The sequence below is a fragment of the Excalfactoria chinensis genome, chromosome Z (genome assembly GCF_039878825.1).
Source record: "Excalfactoria chinensis isolate bCotChi1 chromosome Z, bCotChi1.hap2, whole genome shotgun sequence".
Taxonomy (NCBI): Eukaryota; Metazoa; Chordata; class Aves; order Galliformes; family Phasianidae; genus Excalfactoria; species Excalfactoria chinensis.
The window spans coordinates 51,031,357-51,047,740 of record NC_092857.1 but is presented as its reverse complement, the minus strand read 5'-3'; the positions used below and the strand labels follow the sequence as shown (position 1 = coordinate 51,047,740).

The window sequence follows — 16,384 nt, the reverse complement described above, 5'->3', positions numbered from 1 at the left end:
TTCTTTTCAAAAGTACCTAGGAGGAATTGGAGTGATTTTGTTTGAAGCCAACATAAGCAGCTTCTTTTAACAGTGAATGCTTTAAAATATTTTAGAAAATAAAAATTGTAGTTCTCAGTAGATTAGGTAGCTGATCACAGAGTCTTTTGGTCTTTGGTAAGATCCTACAGAACAAATTAACACTGATAAAAAGCTATTGCCAATCCTCAGCACTTCTGTGTTAATGTGAGAAATGATTAGTGATCTCATATTAGCTTCTAGTAAGCCAGTTTATATATCTCTGTTATGGAAAACACAGTCAGTAGAAAGCCAAAGGATTGAGTGAAAATAAAATCTGAGCTCTTATGCTTTCTTGGCTCTTAATATTTTTTTTTTGAGATCAAGATAAATATAGAGAGGCAAATGCAAACAGGGAAACAACTATTGTATCTAGTATTTCTACTATGAACAAACCTCTGTTTTCAGGTACTGTTACTCTGGCAATTACCTTTTATAAGTACTTTACCATTTAAAACAACTGCAAAGTATGTATTCATTTACACTATCAGAGAGACAGACAAAGCAGTTTGTCTTGTAAAGTATCGCCTCTTATGTGTTACCAGAGAGGTTGCAGAATCTATGTCTTTGGAAGTACTTAAAAGCCATCTGGACCTGTTCTGCCGTAGGTTGCCTTCCTTCAGTGTATAGGGTGACTTGACCTCAAGAGATCAAGAGCAGCCATTCTGCAATTCTGCAGGTTCACAGTCTTTGGTTATCAGGGCATTTTGAAAAAGGCTTCTAGCTGTGTATTATTTAAACTCAAGCCAGATGTAGAAATATTTAAATAATCTAAACTTTAAGGCTTTTACTTCAATCCTTCAAACATTCTTTTGTATTTTTTCTGCTATTTGAGGCTTGTAAACAATACTCCTTAATCCAACCCATCAATGCAGCATACTGAAGTAAAAAACATTGTCCCTTTTATTCCCTTTGATCCGTGAGCCAGAGGCACACACATGATTTATCAGCTATAATTCTGAGATCATTTTCAAACTTACACTTTTCTCTGAAGGAGGGTCCTCTGTCTGAGGTACTGCTTGATATTAGACTGCACTTGGCAATCATTAAACTGTCTGTCATACCCAAAAAATCTTTATCATTCTGTGTGACTATGCTGATGTGGTTGTTATTTTTAACTCTTCGGGGTATTGTGCTAAATAAAGATTTTTTTGCTTGTGTTCTACATTTATTTCCAGGTCTTTATTAAATAGTACATGTAATATCTCAGCCAATGAAGAGTGCCTTGTACGTGCTCTCATGCAAAGATGGATCCCTGCTGATGATAACTGTGTTCTGTTAGCATGACATTTTATGTGGTTGTTTTCTGTTTTTTTAATTGCTTACCAGTTGTGCATGCATACAGCGCTGGATTTCTCATACTGGTGTTTTTTTCCATTATCGTTGCCTTTGTACTTGTAAGTAGAACACCTGAACTACTAATAACATAAAATCAGAATCTCTGTTCTTTCAGAATATCTGAAGAGTAATGTGCTTCTGCTGTACATTTCTCCATGCTGAAATAAACACTCCTGTGTGCACACCCTAAGGGAAAACTACAAAGCTGTGGGAGTGGGAATGAAGAGAAATTTTGACAGGAGTAGAGAAACTTCAGAGGAAGAGACTGACTGAGCTCACTAATTGTACTGGGGTGATTGTTTGTGTAATGTGCATGATGGCTTAATGCAATAGTTGTGGCCGATGAGAAGCTTTGATGCAATTGTTTTTTGGAAAAAAAAAAAAAAAAGTATTTTTTAATTAATCTCTTTATAGTCTCACAATCTCTATATAGTCTTAATATTATAGCATTTTTTTTTTTTTTTTTTTTTTTTTTTTCTAAAAGCCCCCAATGAGTAGAAACTTCGTGGGTTGTGAAGGAAAGTCTAAAAAGGTCATTTTTTGAATAGTCATTTTAAACATTTAAACTCTTTTTTAAGGTCATTAAAGAAGCACAGCTTGTATATTCAATTAGTTCACTACATTTAAATGCTGAAACAGATTCTGATGACTTCACCTTCCCTCTTCTTTCTCTAACTGCGTTGCTTTCTTTTTCAAGCAGATGTTCCACATAACTTTTTTTTTTAAACTTTTCCTCCCTACAGAGATTCATCCAAATGCATATCACATTTTATATGTCATTTTTCTCCGACAGCATCTGGCTAATGCATTTCTTCCTCACTAATATGAATTAGAGTTTCAGAAGGCATACATTAAATAAGAAGTGTTTGAGGTTCTGCATAACCATTTTCATATGCTAGTGGGTCAACATTAAATCTCATTTCTGGACTACACTTATAAAAGCAGCACATGCTTTTTTTTTTCTGCTGGCGCACTGTATGCTCTCTGGAAAAAAAAGCATTCCTTGAACTACATTTTTGCTAACACCTTTCTGATCATTTCATGAGGCATACAGAATACTTTGGAACAAGGGATTTGCTGAAGGAAGGTGATTTGGGGAGCCACAGTTCACATAATAAAAGTGACAAATGGTTAAGAAAGATATTTGGATAGCTCTGCTTTGTAAGATTTTTATAGAAGGATGTAACTGATTGCTGATTGTTGTATTATGGTAGAGTTCATTTCCAGAACTCTCCTCTGTAGAGTCCCTGTTAAAACATTTGCCTACATTATTTCTGTAAGACATCGGACTTTCTTGTCTCTTTGTTTGCATGAGTGTAAAATTTGGCTCTGAACTGACCTTGTGAATGAAAATAACTGTAAAGTAGTGGTCAGTTGTATCTGACATAGTCTTCCAGAATCTTTCTTTGGTTGTGAGAATTAAACTAGTGCTTTTTACTAGCCCTGTATGGCTAGTTATCCTGGCTCTAATAATAATAAATAATAAATGTCTGAAGGGAAAGCGCAAATAACATGTTGTTGTTCTTCCTATGCACTCATCTTTGTACTATCAAGAGTGAATGGACTTTCTGAGCAAGAGACTTCATCAAATTAAATAGTCTGCTGTGGTCCTGCCCTTCATGGATTTATTTAGTCATCTTTCTAAGCCATTTACATTTTTTCATTTCTAATATTTCATGACACTGAATTTCTCTGAGGTCTGGCTTGAATTGAGTTGATCTTCACAATAGTCCATATGATGCTGTGTTTAGGTCTGCATCCAGCAAAGTGCTGATTGCGCAGCAGTGTTTGAGCTGATACTGAGCTGTACTTGCCAAGGACTCTTCTGTCTCTGCCCAATCAGTGAATAGATGGGGGATGTGCAGGAGGCCAAGACAGGACACCAACCTGGTCAGGGAGACATTTCATGCTGAATAATACAGCAGTGTAGAGGGAGAGGAATCAGAGGGAGGTGACCTGCCTTCTGCTTGGAAGCTTGGGTGAGCAGCAGTCTGCCCGTGGGAGATAGTGGGTTAACTACCTTCATGCTGCTCTTTGGTTTTATTGTCTTTTCTTTCACTTCTGTTTCACTTACTAAGCAGTTTTTATTGTGATCCACAAGTTTTCTTGCCTGTGCTTTTCTCCACTCCTGGAAGTAAAAGGAAAGAAAGTTGTGTGGTGTTTATCTACCTACTGTGGTTAACCTACAGGAGTTATGCAGTTGTACTGTAGAACCATGGAATTAGTAACACGCTGAAAGTTTCAGTAAATACATCAAGAGTAGACAGTTCACATTCTACATCTTTTCATCACATTTCACAAGATAGTTCTGTTCTCTTCACTCCTCATACTTAGTTAAAGTAGTTTTGGAATTTCCTAAGAGCTGTGGGCATGGAGTAACAAATACTGTGCTGCAACATTCTAGATCCCTTGTCACTGGAGCAATGTGTTCCATTACTGCATTTATAAATTCTTGCCATCCTTTCAGTTTTCAGAATAAGAGTATAACCAACAATACTTGGCATATAAGAACACTTGTGCTTCATGAGAAGACTTCAGTTTCTCATTTAAGAAAGTTATTTGAAGCAGAGATGCTCAGGTCAACAGATCAGCAGTGAAATTTAGTTCTGTTTTGTGATGTCCTTTAGCCCTGTTCACTTATATTCTTTTTCTACATCAAGTGAACACTGAATATGCTGCGTTAATTACTCCTCACTATATATGTTTTCATGATTGCAGCTTTAGCACAGTGGGTATGGGCATAGTTAAAATTAGAGGAGCTGGTTGCCACTTCAGAATCTGCCATCCCTCTTAAATTGCAATGCTCAATTACTTTTCAACAGATCTGATGTTGTGGCTTATAATGGTTATGAATTGTGTTTTCCCTGAATAATGCCACAGACAGTGCTAGCAGTGCTCTGCAGGCCTCAAGGAGCTGAGAAATCTGTTAGCCTACCACTGCTGCTGGTGGTTCTTTTTTTTTTCTCTTTTTTTCCCTTTTTTTTTTTTTTTCTGAACACTTTAAATTGAACACAGGGCCTGCACTGCACTCTTCTTATCACTTGGGTTGGGAATTTGCGTACATTAACAGTCAGTAGCATCACATGTTGCAACAATGTATTTGGATTAAAATATTTTCCCTTAACATCCTTCTTCATGCTTTTTTTTGTTGTTTTTTTGTTGTTGTTTTTTTTTTTTTTTAATTCTCTGATGGTTGCTAGCATCAGGAGGTCAGAAAAGGGTGTTTCCGGGCATTGTTCATTTATTCTGTAATTGAAATAACCTTTCAAGTCTGTACTAAAACCCAGCCAAGGGTCACTTACATAGAAAACTACAAGAAACTTTTCTCCTGCCTTCTGTAATCGCTGGTCTTTTGCAGTCTCTCAGTGGATTATCCCCGTGTTTGCTTTTTCAGAGAATTAGAGCCCATAATGTTTTGATGAGAACTTAAGTACAAGGCTGGAAAAGAGGGATGGGGAAGAGCGTAAGGCGTTTATCTTCAAAAGCTTGTGACTGACATGCATATAAATCATAGTTTAAAGGGATAGGAAATGGGGGCAGGTCATTGTTCTGAGACTCAAAGGACACAGAAAATAAAGACAGTGATGAACAGGCTGAATATCAAAGGAAAGAAAAGTACTGTTTAGCAGTGGGTACCAAGAGATGCATTTGTTTATTTTCCAAGTTTTGAGGTAAATGTGCAATAATAAAGAGCAGTGTGTATAACCAGAATTTTATATTGCTGCATTTTGGGATTCATATTAAATTGTATTCCTATTGTGTAAATACTTTCATATTTTTCAGTTGAGACTTGTCATGACTGACTGGAATTTCTAGACACTGAATCGTCCTCTGAGTCTTAGTGTTCCTTCTTCGCATCAGGTCCCGTCTCTCCCAGAGGTTTCTTTCTGCACCATTAAATCGCTTTTCCCCAGATAATCCAAGAGCCCTTTTGAAAAAAATCAAACTTCAAGCTGCCATCATATTGCTAGACTGCAAGTTGTTCGCAGTGTGTGTCTATCGCTAAATTATGATTATCCTGAAAAATGGTGGCTGTGAGATGGCTAGAAAAAAACAGAAGGCAAGTCTGGTAATGTGGCTGAGGTCCATTAGCAAGAGTCTGTATATCTTCAGTCAGGATAAACAAATTCTGCTTTTCAGTGCAGAGCTTTGAAAGATAAAAATTGTTGAGATAAGCATTTTATTTACTGTCTGAAAATAATTATTGTATGCTCCATCCGAAGCATCCTTTGGTTTAAAACTGAAAAAAAACAGTGCACAAAGTCCACTGTTTTGGAAAACACTTAACTGTTAATTCTTTGGATATCAGCATGTACCAGAGGATATTAAGATTTATAATGGAAAAAAACTCCTTAATGTACTTGAATATTTATGTTTAACTTTTTTTTTTTTTTTTTGCTGTTACTTTCACACTTTTAAAGCAGCATTAGTACTTCAGCTAGTTACAGTAATGTTCAGATATAATAGAAACAAGTCCCTAAGTGATCCTGCAATAAAGAGCCATTATTATATACATAGTTAGCCATCTTGGTTGTTGAACGTAATGTTTTAAAAGCCAGGTGAACGTTTCCTGTCTTCTAAAATTTGACCAATTGCTCTACTCTTCAATTGTGTGGTGCACTCCCTTTGTTTTGGTACAGCTGAAATTGCTTTTGACTCGAGTTTGTGTAAGAAACTACCATAGTTGTACTCTGTGGAAAGGTTCTGTAAACTTTTGAGCTACTGCCTTGCGATGTACCTGTTCCTGAAAGTCAAAAAGCATTGAAATAAGATCTACTAACAGCTGTAAAATAAAAATGTTATTGAAACTCGGCATAAAATGTAATTTTGAAGTAGTGTTTTATGTAAATATTCTCAAACTCTGATGTGAATGGCCCCAAAAATGTTAGAACAAACTATGAAAATTCTGGTATGCCTGTTAGTGTAGGTATAAGTTTTGTATTTATGAAAGAAGAGTTAAAGTGATTGTCTCCGTATAGACTGTGTACTTGATTTGAAAAAATTGGATTTGGGGTCCTCATACGTTACCATGAACTGTAGCCTTTAGAATTGCTGTTGGGATCTTATATTTCACTTTTTCAATTAAAAGTGTTTTGTTTTTTGGGGGTTTTTAATAGTATCAGTTTGTGAGGTTTCTTTTGTTCCTTAGTATAGCGTATAACTTTCTGTGGTTTCAAGGGAGCTTGTCTGTTTCACATGGGGGGTCCAAAGCAAAAGTTTAGAAGTCTTGCACTTTCCAGCCACTACAAAGCAAAACTTCAATCAACATGCGCTGTTGAGAGGCTATAATTGCAGTAGAGTACCTGCTGGTGGGAAGACTGAGCCAGAGAGGCTGGAAATAGTGCTTGGTCAGAAAGAAAAAGTAGGATTTCATGATACTTATAAAATAACAGAAGTATAGCCACTTAATTGTTGAAATAATACACATTTTATTATAGAGTATTTGAAAAGGAAAATGCAGTATTACCTTAAAGACTAATAAAAACAAATACTAGACAAGAAGTTAAAAACTTCAAGTCTGGTTACTCTCCTTTATAATAGTGTGGTTTGTGCCTTATGGCCTGTTTGAATTCAGTCAGTTCTGAGAAGTCCCTAAAGATTTTATATGTATCACAGATCTCACACATTCTTTCAGTCATATAGTCTTAAAATAGTCTTTCAAAGTTTCTAAGGACTTGCTAGTTACGTACCTCTTTGTACTTGTCAGTATTCTGCTTCTGTGCTTTTTTTCTTGTAGTTTTGGTCTGATGGGTAAGACAACCTTGTAAAAGGGTCAGCTTCTCTTTGTATCTGTTCTCTATGGAGGTGTTCTTAAGACCCTTTCTATTCTTTGCTTCTCTGATTCAGTGTGAGCAATCCCACCTAATGAGAGAGCATGAAGATGTGCAGGAGCGAACAACGCTACGCTACGAGGAGCGAATCACAGAGCTGCACAGTATCATTGCAGAATTAAATAAGAAGATTGATCGACTACAGGGAACAACAATAAGGTATGGAAAACCCTTGAAAATTTTTTACCGCACAAAAATTGATGCAAAGTATGGTGTGAATTACACTATGAATAAAGGTTGGCCTCAAATCTAGGTAGCTATGCTTGTTAGAACTGGTACTTAATTGCCACCCATAGTTAAGGTCTGTAGAGTATTATCTGAAGGCACAGAAGTGCTGCATTCTCAATGGCAAAGTCATGTTCTGCTCAGCTTAGTGAGTACTGCAGAGCACTGCACTGTGCTAAGTTTTTTATTTTTTAGCTTAGTGTATGTGCAAAGAGATTAAATAAGTGATAGCCATAGTTCAGAAGGGAAGATGTAGCCAATCAGTCTTCAGCTCAGCTTTTCACTTTCTTCTGTGGCATTCTGTGGATACCTAAGATGAATGAATCACTTCTAATGGGAAATACAGATCAACTGGTTTTCAGTATGGTTTGCATCTATGTGTTCAAGTAGTTGTGCCAAAACCAATTGTATAACTGTTGTAAAATAAACTTTGCTGCAGATGGGCTCTTATTTTTCCTCACTTGGACTAGTAAAAGAAAAGAGCTTGTTAAAAGTTCAGCTTGTTGGCATGCAGGAATATATGGATTTTCTACAGAGTATCCAGCTACAGTAGATGCCTATGTAGGTAGGTTACTGGGTGTGTATAGCAAATTTTCTGTCAGTCCTGCTTATTGCCTGAATGGGTTTTATATTTGCTTCTTTTTTTTTGTTATTGTTGTAAACATTTCTGTTAGCATTAGTCATTACAACTGCTTACTTAACCTTTCATAAAAACATCAGTATATGCAAAAAAAGAAAACAAGATGTGTTGTACTGTAAGAGATAAATAACATCAGATTCTGTGATTCTGTGATCGTGCATATATACCTTTATAAAAGCTGTAGTGGAATTATATGGTCTTAATATTATACAAGAAAAGAAATACTGTAAACTTCATGATGGTTATAACTGGTGATTGTGGTAGGATATTTTCATGGAAAGATTTTCTATACTGGTGGTACATCATCTCTGAAAAAAATCTCATTGATTCCCTTATTAATTTGTGCTTACTACCATTGTATATTAACACTGGGTAGACTTTGTGTATCTATAAAAAAGGCAGTTATGGTATGCACTAGAAAGGCATGAGAGCTGATTTGGATACGAAATGCAGGTTGCTTCACAAGAAAAGTACAGTTGTTACACTTTTGGAGTGCATACTTCTGAAGGTATTAGAGTAATAGCATGGCAACAAATGCTGAACCACCGCTGTGCTGCGCCTCTTTGGTTTTACCATATGAGAGTTCCTTTTTGCTTAGGCAGCTAAGGGGTCCACCTGTTTTGATTCACTCCTGTTTTACTGGGAAGAACAAAAATATCTATTAAATCAGTGTTGGTTTATTATTATTACTATTACTATTATTATTATTATTATTATTGATTGGAATACCCTGTTTTCTTTGGCTATCCAGTTACTTAGTGTTTAGGAAATAAAAGAGGAATATTTGTGCTACAAATATCATGCAGTAGCAGAATTGGAGAGATTTCTTAGTTTGTAACAATGACTGAAAGAAATAAAACTAATGCTTCTTGCTGCCACTTTCTGTAAATTCAGCGTGGGATTTTCTTTGCATCACCCTTCAGAAGTGATGTTCCATCCCACAGAGCAGGGGTTGTGTAATTGCTGTCACCTCTGGGACAGATGTGACTCACCACACTCCACCCTTGGCCGTCAGGAGTATGAGCTCCACAGCTGGAGCAACATGGCTATTCCCAGGCCTTGGCAGTTTCTTGCTAAATCAGATTACAGGAGTATTTAAGTTCTTCATATGACCGTAGGACACCCGCATGCAATACCAAGAGGAAGCTTTGCAGCCTTGCCTGCGATACTACAGCATTTTGGCTTTCTAGAAGCAGTTTCTTGATGTTACTACAGCTGCAGAACAGATAAATGATTCCCTAGTGCTAACACAGATTGTTTGATATTTTCATGTGTTTTTCTTAGGCTGTTAATATAAACTTGGGTGTACTGCTTTTTTATGACATTCTTACTGATCCTTTTCAGTGAACAGAAATATCCTGGAAACAATTAGAAGAAACTGGAGTTTCGTGGAGGGTGTTCATCTGTCCTCCTGATACTTGTTATCTTTAAATCTGTTTAAAACTGTTGATTTGAATGTGAGTAGTGTCCTCAGAAAGAGTGTAGAACATAAGGAGAAAATATTGTTAAAGTTCAAATAAAGTATTGCAGCAGCCTGAGTAGTCCTGGAAGACAGTGTAAGCTGGTTGATAGTCTCTGTTCCTAGATATTCTCTACCTCTCCCTCTCTTCCTTCCTATCCCCACTCCATCCCTCCTATTTTTTTTTCTCCTTGTGATAACTGGGGGTTTTGAACAACTTAGAGCATAATAGCCCTTGATGACATGGCTTAATAAGGCCAGGTCTAGAAGAAGGCTTAATTCGCATGTTGATGCCTGTGCCTCTTCCCACATGTATTTGATATGCTGATCTTAGTAGCAGTTACCTTGCGTGGGGTTTTTTGTGTGACCTTTTTTCTTGGAGAAATTTTGGGGATTGTTCTAGGTTTGCTTGCCATTTTGTGGTTTAACACGTTCCATGTGTGTGATCACATTAAGTCAGCTGCAGCTCTTGCACTACATTTTTCCTGCATTCCTAACAAAAGTGAGGTCACCATGGTTGTAGGAGCAAGCCAACATTCATTTGAAGTTTTCTCATCGACCTTCTGCTGCTCTGGACAGCTCGGCTGGTTTGGAAGCCCAGCCTTGCCAAAAACAAACAAACAAAAAAAAAACACCCAAAAAGCTGATGCACAGCTGTAATTGATTTCATATTAAAGCTGAAAGAGACTTGCTTGTACTGATACTGCACAATTAGAAGAGCATCTTGCTTTCCTGGTTCTTCGTGTCTGACACTACAGAATTTGCCCACTACCTGCTGTGGCAGATGGGTTTCAAATTGATGACTTGGAGCAACTCTAAAGAAGACTTCCAGTGTCATGAGGGTTCTTTTTTTTCTGTTGAGCTATCAGGAGACCTAAACATTGGCTCTATTTTTCTCTTGGATCGATACAGCTGGGTGTCAGTGCCTTGCTGTTGCTGTCTGGTAGGAAGAGAATGGGAAGAGGTGGCTAGTATGTTACTTTTAATATTGAGCTACAGGCTTTGGTGAAACTGAGGGTAAGGCTGTTGAATGGAAGAATGTATGGCATTTGTGCATGATCTTACAGAGTCTTTATCCTTCACTGAGTGATGCCAGATTGAAATAGGGTGTCAGCTGGCTGCATGTAGCAGTGTTACTCCATGCTGGGTGGAAGCTGCTTGAATTCAATTCAAATAGCAATGTGGGTGTGATAGTTTTGGGTTCAGCAAACAGTACCTCAGACCCACCTGCACTGAGGTGACTCCCATATTATCTGTAGTTTGTTGCTCTTTGTTTACAAGTGAACTAGTTTAGTCAGACTGTGAGTATACAGAGTAGCCAATCTTTGGGTTGAAATACCTGCAGAATTTTCTGCTTGAAAGTCCTAGAAAGTATTACAAATATTTATTCAGTAAGATGACTGTTTAAAAACTGTTGACATCTGAAGTGTGGAATTTTCCAGTGTTCACAGGTGTGACAGGAATGCACCTTACCAGCACTGTGGAAGAATTCTGCAGTGGTACAAAATGATGCTGAAAATTGACTTTTTTTTTTTCTTCTTTTTTTCTGTATTTAATATTTGATAAAGGTTTTCTCAGCATCTGTCCTTTAATTGCAATCCTAGATTTCATCTAACTTGAGGAAAGTAGGAAATGCATGCACACTGTGTAAGAGACACTGTTTTGTTCCACAACTGATCTCAGGTTGATCTGTGCTTAGAAAAGCTTGATATAGACTTAAGTGCCTGCAGCTAACCATTACATTCTGGCAGTGGACCATCTTCTAACCACAAAGAACAAATACCTGCTTTCTCCAGCCGGGACCTAGATGATGGCAGTGGGAAAAGAAGCAATAAGTTGGCTGTGATTCCCCTGTCTTATGAGTGGTGTTGCAGAAGTTCAGTGAGTAGCCATAAGGTGTGAAAAGCCTTGTCCTTCTAGTGCTTTGAGGAACTGCTCTCCCATTTTTGAGAAAGGGAAATATCAAATGATAACTTCTGTTACTGCCTACTGGGGAACTGTCACCTTCAGCCTCGTATTGGTTCAAATAAATGCTGATAACCTTGCGTACAGTGTTCTTTCTGTTCTTGTGTGAGCATTCATGGGACCCACTTGGTGCAAACTTTGTAATATTCCAAAGTTGCCACCATCACTGAAATGCATTGAAGCTGATATTCAACTCTGTACACAGCCCTCTGTTCGTAATTCTCTGATTCACACGGATGAGCTGTGCAGACACTCTTCATTTTCTGGAGTGCCAGCTGTGCATAGCTGTCTGGATTGTGACTTGTCTTTCATATCACTTCTGCCACTGCTGAAAGGCACTGCCCACTGCCTGACTGTGCTCATATCCACTGTTTGGTCTCCATAGATATTCAGCAGAATGTCAGTGGGTGCCATTTTTTCTGTGTGGAGGAATTCAGTGGAGAAATGGAATATTGGTAGGAAGGCTCAACCTTTTCTGACACGCTGTCACCTGCCTCTGATGTCATGGGCCAACATAATAAAATTAGAGGCATTACTTCTGCGTCAGTCTTCATGATTCTCTTGCTTTCTTAAATGTATTGTGTCGTACCTTAAAAACCTTTATTTGATCTAAATCTCAGTTTTAACCAGCTGACTTGCATATCTTGGAATGCTCCTGATGTCTAGATTTCTTTGCACTGAAGCAAATATAAGGAGTAGATGAGCATTATCAATTCTGTAAAAATTACATTTCGGTACTTTAGGAAACCCTGCTTAGGTTGAGTAGACTTGATTCGTAAATTGTAACCTCTGCTGCTTTGAGAGCAGTCTTTTTTTCTGTTAGTGTTCTATCTGTTCACAGGACTTCATCTCTGCTGTTTCTCTCTGGCAAATCCAGACAACCCTCCAGGCTAAATCCTGCAGTATTTCTGCATGAAACACTCATCACCAAGTATCTTACAGCAGACTTACAGTACAGATGCCCCTCCCATATGCAGATCCCCAGATAGCTCTGTGCTATTTCTTACTTCTTCCAAATCTGGACAGTTTTGTTCTCATGGTGTTTTTCTTAACCACAATCCTGCTGAAACTGCAGCGTCTCTGCATTTGATTTAAAGATTTAAAAAAATGTCTGTTTTCCTGTCGGAGGGGCTCTGCACCTGGCTAGCCTGGTGTTTTTCACATATTTTATATATGTATGTTAATGTCAAAAGAGCTGCTGTGGAAATATTTTTTAGTCCGGTCGGTGAGTGGATCAGAAGAGAAAATGTTCACAAATGTTCTCAGGCAAAGCTATTATTCATTTACTTATCTTCTTTCCCAGTGCTTTGAACTCTTCATATAGAGACAGAAGGCGAAAGCCGTATTTTTTTTTAAGGTCGATGGATTTAGCTAAAGTCTTCTGTGTCCTAAATAATTTTGGTAGAACTAGCTTGACAGATAACTTAAAACCTAGACAATTAGAGGGTTTTTATTTTCCATTAACTTGAGCAGTTCTGTGCTCCTTCTCTTCCTTTTGAAAAGAGAAACTAAAAACCTTACTCTCCCCAGGAGAATTTGATACACATACACAGATGTGTATCTGTATGCCTTGCTTTTCACACGGGCTGATGGCATCCTTCAACAGAGGAGAAGACCAAATTCTGTTATTCCTAATCAACTATGTGATCAAAACAACTTGTACTCATCACAGGTGGTCTGTTGGGGAGTCATTGTAGTACAGCATGACTCATTCTTGCACGTGTCCTTGCTTGCACTCAGTTCCAGTCCTTGTGTCACTGTATGGTAGTCTGGAGTAATGAGAACTGGGGTTTAAAGAAATGGAGACCAGGCACAGGCTGCTCTGAATTTATGCTATGGGTACAGCCCAATTAAAGTTGCTTTGTGGTAGTAGATATAACTTTCTCTGGTGGCTGGACAAAATGCCGTTAGAGTTGTGTGGATTGTTTCTGGTGGCTCAGCTTATATGTCTGAAAGAAGTGTCACGGAGTTGCATATTTCCTCAGAGTTTTTGATTTCTGCCTTTGCTCTCTTGCCCAGGGAAGAAGATGAGTATTCAGAGCTGCGGTCAGAGCTCAGCCAAAGCCAGCATGAGGTTAATGAAGATTCACGCAGCATGGACCAGAATTCTGTTTCAGTACCGGAGAATCAGTCCACCATGGTCACTGCAGACATGGGTGAGTGATGCTTCTTAGTAGATGTAGAATCACAGAACATCACCTCAGCCTCTTCTGGGCTGAACAAACCCAAGGACCTCAGCCAGCTGTCACATGCCTTACCCTACAGACTCTTAGCCAACTTCATAGCCCTCATTTGGATGCTTTCTGATAATTTTATGTCCTTCTTAACTCACACAGAGTGCAGAAAGACATCCCTTTTTGTAGCCTTTGAAATGCCAGTCAGAACACGTGGTGAAGAAGTAAATTGAGGTTGTGTTAATCAAAGCAAGTGCTGAAATAAAATGAAGTGTCGCAGGATACAAAATAACAATGCTAACTCTTGGGATTCTTGCCTTTTTTTCCACATTATCCTTCCGTGCATAGACTCTCTCCTTCCTGTTTGTTTGTTTGTTTGTTTTTCCTTTCAGCATTCCTTTGAAAGCAAATTCCTTGTGTATGTAGGCATAAAAATATATATTGATAAATATTTTACCCCTATGTATTGGGGTAAAAAACATCATAACCTAGTAAACTGTGCTAGGCATTGCTTCCTGCCTTAACTGAGTGACCCTCAGTGACTGAATAAAAACATGTCATGATAGAGTAATATAGTTAGATATGCTGCTCTACTGTTACTGGCAGTAAAACAGCAAGAGCTAAAATATGAATGCTTCTCAGTATATCTTGCAGTTTGTGGAGCAGTAATATAGAAATAATACACAGCAGTAAAAATGCCCACATTGTTTTTAATAAGGTATAAGAACTGTTGATGCTATGCTGCCATGTGGTACATCACTTGGGTACTGTACAATCAGTAGTTTCTGCAAACTCTTACCTGGTAAGTCAGCAGTACCAACCAGCACATTTGAGAGACAGCTTACAGGTGAGGTCTTCCCTCTGTCTTCTGAAGGGTCTGTGTCTTAGCTGTCAGCAGATGTGAACATCATAATGTCATTGAATGTACCAGGCAGAAGAATCAGAAAAACCTGTGAGGATAATCAAATCAGAATAGTAAGACCTGAATGGAAAAAAATAAAATAAAATAAAATAAAATAAAATAAAATAAAATAAAATAAAATAAAATAAAATAAAATAAAATAAATGGCACCATGTAAGATTTAAAATTAAAAATGTAGTTTTAGCTGTAATTTCAAATTTTAAGATTGTAAATCTTAAATTTATTTTTCTGAAGAATATTTTTGAACTAAGAATGAATATTGTCAAGGTAGAATGTTGTCTGTTAGACTGCAGGAAGCTCATGATTGCAGTTGATGTATGTACTCTATTTAAGCCAGTCAATTATTGAGGAAAAAATGACAGATTGTAAGGATATACCTTTCAGAAAAGGAATCTTAGCTGTTCTGCATCAGATATACCATAGGCTAAAATTTGTACTTTTACCGAATCTCTCAGTGTTGCAATGTAGCTTTTTTGTTTTGTTTTGTTGTAGATAACTGTAGTGACTTGAATTCAGAACTGCAGAGAGTGCTGACAGGTCTGGAGAATGTTGTCTGCGGAAGGAAGAAGAGCAGTTGCAGTTTATCGGTGGCAGAAGTGGACAGACATATTGAACAGCTTACGACTGCCAGTGAACATTGTGATTTAGCCATTAAGGTAACAGTAATACTAGGCTTTAAGTGTGGTGTATGTATTGCGTGAGACAAGTGTTAATATTCTGTAGAAATGAAACCTCACATCAGAAGTCAAAGTACCTCACAGAAGTCAATTCTAGTTCATTTTATGCAGTGGATAGGTACACATGTTGTACATCAGATTTTCCAAGGCACAGAAGAAGATACTGGTAGACTTCGGATCTGAGAAATGCATTTGCCTTATCCTTATTTCAGAGATCAGAGAAACGAGGACACTCAGCAGTTAATGTACTTTCTGAAGGTTATCCAGCAAATTAGTAGTTATTTGCCCAAGTTCACACGGTTAGTCAGTGACTGGTAACTGACAGGACAATGTTAATACACTCTAAAACTTGAAGACAAGATGCTGTAAATTATATGTAGGTTGTGTGTTTGCTGTATTAAAATACAAATCTAATATTTATAAACAAAAGTATGCTATGATACATTGATTCTGAGAAACAAGTTACTCAGTTCATACTTGTAATTCTTGGTTTTATTATGCATTGAAGTTAACAATATAAAGGAATGCTTGATCTGACACATAATTGGATTGTAATTAAGAACTTGAAAGCAGTGGAGTAGTAGAACGTCGTGTATGAAGAAAGAGGTGAACACATTTATTGTGTAAGGTGGAGAAGCATTAATGTAATATAACAACAAAGGTATTAACACTTTGCTTTTGAGGGAAGTCTGTGACCACTCTAAACTGCTTAGGCAGGACTTTGGCATGCAGCTGGGAAAGGTCTTCTCTACTCCTGATGATGCTTGAGGAATGTAATTGCCTGTAAAGAAATCAATACTGAGTAGAAGTTTGGAGAATGGGTATGCATGAGAGACAGTCTGACTCCTATGTATTGGGGATGGTCTTAAAGCAGCTTATTTGAGTGTCTCAGAGGATTAGGATCAATACTTTGAATGTTACCGAGCATTTTCTGGAGTTTTAGGACTAAGTGTTCTCAAAAGTGTGTACTCATGAAGAGAGAAAGATTGTGGATCGTGGAAAACTGGCAGAGATTGGTCTGCAGTGTAGTATACAGAAGTCTCTAAATTAAGAAGAGGTGAGAACTTTTGCAGGAGTTGGATATCAAAATAGCTGC

At 37.7% G+C, this 16,384-nt stretch overlaps 1 protein-coding gene across 3 annotated transcripts in view; it reads left to right on the top strand.

The window, feature by feature from the left end:
• The window catches only part of MCC (MCC regulator of WNT signaling pathway), a 187,087-nt gene that overhangs the window by 122,169 nt on the left and 48,534 nt on the right, over nucleotides 1-16,384 (top strand). For all 3 annotated transcript variants that reach the window (XM_072360528.1, XM_072360527.1, XM_072360529.1), the window contains 3 exons: nucleotides 7,243-7,385; nucleotides 13,535-13,671; nucleotides 15,104-15,267. In XM_072360528.1, coding sequence (XP_072216629.1) covers nucleotides 7,243-7,385; nucleotides 13,535-13,671; nucleotides 15,104-15,267 — 444 coding nt within the window. The remainder of the gene's footprint in view (nucleotides 1-7,242; nucleotides 7,386-13,534; nucleotides 13,672-15,103; nucleotides 15,268-16,384) is intronic.